The 6016-nt window shown below is 38.9% G+C and overlaps 1 protein-coding gene across 1 annotated transcript; it reads left to right on the top strand.

The window, feature by feature from the left end:
• Window positions 1–628: 628 nt before the first annotated feature.
• Window positions 629–2685, top strand: LOC105211413 (uncharacterized). Its single transcript, XM_011182818.3, has one exon. It carries the CDS (start codon window positions 831–833, stop codon window positions 2421–2423), a length of 1593 nt encoding a protein of 530 aa, XP_011181120.2. The 5' UTR covers window positions 629–830; the 3' UTR covers window positions 2424–2685.
• Window positions 2686–6016: the final 3331 nt, after the last annotated feature.

The raw sequence follows: 6016 nt of genomic DNA, 5'->3' as shown, positions 1-6016 counted from the left end.
ATAGCCTTTATAATCTTTTTAAAATAAACTCGAAATGTAATATAAAACTAACCCCTCGAAGTATATAATGAAAAATCATCGCAGAATCTATAAATAAATAAAATTACCGTTAAATATATATAGTTTTCAATTAACAAGTAACATTCTACTTGTACATGTGAAAATTTTTTATAATCATACAGCTAATTACAAGATCGACTGCTAACAAAATAGAAAAAAAATCATTCCAAACAGAAACCCAAATAAAGCATATATAGAACGACGACAGCTATGTAATTGAAAAAGTAAATAAAAACAGTAAATAGTGTTAAATAGGTGAGACCAAATGGAAGATTGCACCTCTTCCCATGTTGGAAAGAAAAGTTGCCACACTGCCTTGTCACTGACGACAGAGAAGAAAGCCAATGTAAGCAAAAAGCAGATGAGCTGAGACGAGTCTTTCATGCCAGAGCCAAAACAAGGTGCGTTTGTGTACAGGTGAACAACAAAAACAAAAAAAATAATAATAATAACCAACACAAAACAAATTAGAAGCAACTGAAAACTGACATTCTCAAAGCAACCAATTGAGCGCATTAGTGCTCATGGTCCGAAGCGTGGAGATGAGCAGACCACAGTAGCAGCGGACGCGAAGTATTAAGTAAACGCTCGCACGCAGCACAGAACAGTTGCGTTTGGAACGCGTGAGAGTTAAGAACGTTCGTCAGTCGCGCTTCTGCTTTTGTGCTTGCATAACTTAATATTGAACAGTAAAAGGTTGAACTCGGGAAAAGTTTACAATTTTTTGCCCTGAAAAACAAAACAAGTAGCAAAGTGTCAACGGAAAAGTTATGCGCTGTGTGCTTTTAATTTTCGTGGTCGTTGTCAGTACGGCAGCGGGTCACCGATATGGCAATTTACCAACGTCCGCCAGTTATGCATTGCCCGCTAGTGTCACTAGTGCCGCTGCTGCATCGCGTGCCAGTAGTGTTGGCACAACAACAGCAACAAGCCCTAGCTCCATAAAAGAATCGCCAACAACAATCGCCACCGCTGAGTCAATCGGCATAGCGGAGAGCGCAGCTGCAGGTGAAAGCGGTGCCATTACCACCACACAAGCCGCACCAACTACGATTCCGGCTGCGGCCCCAGCTTCCAGCACGGCAAAGGTTGAGGAAGCAGTCAGTGAAACTCTAACCGAGCTGCCCATTGCCTCACCACCGATAGCGCTTTTGCCACCCGACAGCGATACGGATACACCACAACGACGTGTGATAACCTACGATCAGCGTCAGGAGGGTCAGTATAACATACGTGCCGATTTGGAGAATTTCATGATCGTACTCATACCACCATCGCCATCTGAGGGTCTCGACTTACTTGATTTGCTCTCGTCGGTGCGCCGCAGTTCGTTGCGTTCGAAATCGAAACGCAAACATTTCACAAATGGCGCAGGCAATACAAAATATCGTCACCCATTGAAGTCATCGGCGACTTTGCCGGCGAGTTTGCAATATGTGGGACGTCAGCCATCACCAAACCCATTAGATGGCTCGCGTGGTTACCTCACTGCACCGCAATTCGCACCATCTCCCTTTGATGCCTTCATCGGTTCGCATGTTTCTCCGTCATCAGTTCTTTCCACTTTGGGTGCCTCTTCAAATCGTCTTTCGGATTTCATTGAGGGTCGCACCACGTCCCGTTTTGATATCGCCGCTAATGAAGATAATGCAGATTTACAGCCGGATCGCCCAGTGGATGTATTGCCGCCACCATATCCACTTGCCTATCAGCACCTCATCAAACCCTATCATCTGGAAGCCGAGCCCACAGTCATACAAGCTTTGCCACCGCCAGAGCTGAATAGCGCACCAGCGCGTATTTCCGGCAACTATCTGGATAGCTATAATCAACTGCTGGCACCTGGTCTCTCGGCTGGCCATAACGCCGCTGCTGGCGATGTCGCTACGATTTCCACCACCACAACCACCGCCACGGCCATACCCAACGACAATGGCGCTGGTTATTACCGCATTTCGCGTGCCATACGCGGCGACAGTTTTCTTGACTCGAATCGCGTGAACTCACCGAATAGCATACATCATGGCAGTATAGATCTGCAGCCACTTTATCGCGCGGATCACTCACTAGGCGCCACTTACCTGTATCCGCCGATCGATACGCCACGTCTCTACTTCAATCCGGAGTCGAGCGGCAAAAACTACGAGGCGCCACACGATGCCGTTGATCGCTCACAGATTCTGGACGACGTAGAGGATAATGCACGTGTGGGAGAGTTGTATGTGCCGCCGCGTGAATTGAAAGACGACATTGAGTGGGAGCAGTTCTTCGACACAATGGTCAAGGAGGCAAACGATTCACTCTGCATGCCCGGACAGCGTCGCGACAGCTACGGCATTTGTCGCCAAGTGGAGGGCTACTGAGTATCAAGACTGCACTGAACTGCTTACTATTTTCATAAGTAATAAATTAATAGAATTAGTGAAATTGGACGAAAGTCGAATTGCAAGTATCTTTTAAGTATCTTAGTTGAGAATAAAAAGTTTTTTTATGTCTTTTAAGTGAATAATTGCTATACTCTAAGCACAGACAGACACTATACTATAACGAATTCATAAACGATTGAAACAATTTATATTTATGCCTTTAGTGCAAAGTATTAATAAATATTTTGAATTATCAAGAGCATTATTTTGTACTCGTATATGGGGAGAATGGATATTGGAAGGTGCTATAAACGAAATGAATTTGGAAAACTTAACTGAGATGGATATCAAATACCTGTTTTTTCTGTATTTTTATACTCTCGCAACAAAGTTGCTAGAGAGTATTATAGTTTTGTTCACATAACGGTTGTTTGTAACACCCATAATTAAACGAGTCAGATATAGGGTTATATATACCAAAGAGAACAGGGAGAAGAGTGGAGTTCAAATCCGAATGTCTGTCTGTCCGTCCGTCTGTGCAAGCTGTAACTTGAGGCGTGGCGTCGCCCACTTATAGGTCAAACACCATATCTCAGGAACTACTCGACCGATTTCAATGAAACTTGGTTTATAATAGTTTCCTTACTTCCCAATGATATGTTGTGAAAATAGGCCAAATCGCTTCACAACCCCGCCTACTTCCTATATACCAGAACTTTGAAGACGATCTGAATCGTTTACTTTACAATATATAAAGTAAGCACTAGTGAAGATATCGGTGCAGAACTTTGCACAAATACTATGTTTATAGTGTGGCAGCCCCATTCTAAAAATCGAAACCGAAATCGGACCATAGGTTTTTAAGGCCCCATATATCGAACACGAGGACCTCGGTGCTTCTAACCTAATATTATGGTTTCCAACTTTCAATGGATTTTATACAATATATATGACGAATATGTGGGTCAAATTGTGTATTATATAATATAAATAAAGTTAAATAAATAAATTGCGAGTGTATTAAATGTTCGGTTACAGCCGAACTTAGCCCTTCCTTACTTGTTTTTCTTTTTTTTTGCGGCAAGAGCCTTGTATTGTGATCTTTTCTTCGTCTTATATATTCCTTAAAAAATGTGGGAACACTGTCCGTATATTATTCCAAATTTCTATATATCGCTTATGTTTCCGTAATATTCTACCAAACAAATTCTTTGAGATATATTAGATCTCTACTTATAGTCATTGGTAGTGAGAGGAGTATGAAACTGTATTCTAGTCGCAAGCTCATGAGGTTCCAGTTGTCTTATCTCTGTCGAGGAATGGCGATGGAGGTTCATAAAAAACTTACGGATTCATTGTTTTGAATTCGGATCTTGACTTTTTTCAGACTGAGATTTGAATTGTTGTAAGGGAGAGTCGAAAAAAAATTTTGAATCTTCAAAGAGTAATTCGAATATAACGGTATATTCTTTTAAAAATTGTCTTACAAGTTAAAATCCTAATCTATGCAAAGTATTTTTTTTCAAAATATCTGGCAACGAACTCTCTTTCCATCTTAGTATAAAATGATTACTCGATTAATATATTGCCTTTTGGACTTAGTCATTGTAAAAACAGCTGGTTAACGGTTTTTATAGTAAAATTAGCGAATGCTTACTATAATTAGCATAAAGTGTGAGGTCAAAAGACAAAATAAAACAAAATTAAAACTGAAAATGCAACAACAAATGCATTTAAATCCAATTAAATAAAAAATATATAAAAATTTACAGTTAATTTGTTTTGTTAATAAAAATTACAGTAAAAACTGACAAACTCGACGACTTAGCGCTGACTTTGCATTGCATTGACAACTTGTTCGTAACTGTAAAGCTGAGCGGTAAATACAATAAATATTCTTATTAATTTCTGAGTCGTACACCTTCGGTAACATTTTTTTCTTAATATGAATATTAAAAACACATAAACGCAGCTTGTCATCAAGCTGTTGGTGCGCTACGCAATGCGACAAAGGCACGAAATGTTGGGAAACTGTGAGAATTCTTTAAAGAAAAAAGTAAATGAAAAATACATATATACGAGTAGTGTGTGTATATATGTCAATAAGTATGGGACAGACAATTGCGGAAGTATAATCGAAGAGTAAATAGTGGCGTTGTTGTATTTGCTCTGTGAAAAAGTCAAATTTGTATTATTAACGCAGTTAAGTAGGCATAAAGGAATCACACGGCAGTATAGATGTATATATACATAGTTGTATGTAGAAGAGTGTGCTTTTTAGCATAGTTCAGCGCTAATTCGCTTTTTAAACAGTTTGCTTTATTAATATTTGTATTTACTTAAAGTGCATACCTACGAGTATACTTAAATATAAAAATTTATTTGTTTGTTGGTAAATACATGGAATTCAACTGGATTATAGTGAAAAATAAATATTAACTTTTCAAATCTCTTAACCTCAATGTAATATCAATTGCAACAACAAGCTAGCTTAGTAAATAAATACCGCTATTGCATGTAAATTATTAAATACAACAAATATTTGTTGTTGTTATTTACTAAATGCAGTGTAAAATTCAAATTCATTGCATCGCTGAGTAGACAAATATTCAAGATGCTCTTGCTCATGAACTGTAATTTATTGCTTTCAAACAAATCTTCAAGTTTATATTAAGGCTCTTGAAGCGTTATTAAAATATTGATTTATGCAATTAACAGTTAGTTTTCATTGTAGTGAATACAAATAAGAATACTAAAAAGAAATCGTAGGCCGCATAGAGCGATAGAGTGGACGAATTTTAATGCCAAAGGATATCATTGTCAAGGTTTTTAGTACAGTATACTCTCGAAAAGTAAGTTCTCAGAAAGTAAATATTCGCGGAAAAGTTAATCACCTTTAAGATTACACATGCACCTCGAAAAAGTAAATTTTTTACTGTACTTTTCAGAGAGTGTGATAAAAAATTCGAAACGTAAATGCATTTTTTTTTTTTTTTTTTTTTATATAGCGAAGGAAATTCCTTTATGAATCTCGGGCTTAGATGTTTTGCCTGGTATGTCGGACTCAAACATTAACTTAGGTTACGTGTTAATGGTACTACCGACTAAAACCTCCGCTATCCTCTGACTCTGATCCCCCACGGTATCCGCCGTTAGGCATTACTTCGTGGGGAGAGGATTTAGCTACTGCTCTTCCTTCTGATAGCTAAGATGTTATTTCTTCTTTCATCTAGTTGTTGTCATTTGCCCTTTTTCTTTCGATGGAACGCAAGTCTATGAGGACTTCTGCTACAAATGTGTTGATAGCGTACCAAGAGACTCTTGATGACAACATTATTTCTATAACTGTCTCTGGTTGGATACTCTGGTGTAAGCTATTCTCGAGTAGATCACGCTGTGGATTAAATCGTGGGCACTCAAAGAAAACATGCTTCGCATCTTCAATAACTTCTGGGCGGGCACTCCGGGGAATTATCGTGCTTAAAACGGTAAAGGTAAGCCCGGAAACAACCATGTCCTGATAACATCTGCGTGAGATAATAGTTGACCTCTCCGTGACTACGGTTCAGCCACACATCAATCCGTGGTAT

This window comes from Zeugodacus cucurbitae, chromosome 3 (genome assembly GCF_028554725.1).
Source record: "Zeugodacus cucurbitae isolate PBARC_wt_2022May chromosome 3, idZeuCucr1.2, whole genome shotgun sequence".
Taxonomy (NCBI): Eukaryota; Metazoa; Arthropoda; class Insecta; order Diptera; family Tephritidae; genus Zeugodacus; species Zeugodacus cucurbitae.
This window is presented reverse-complemented; position numbering and strand designations above follow the sequence as displayed.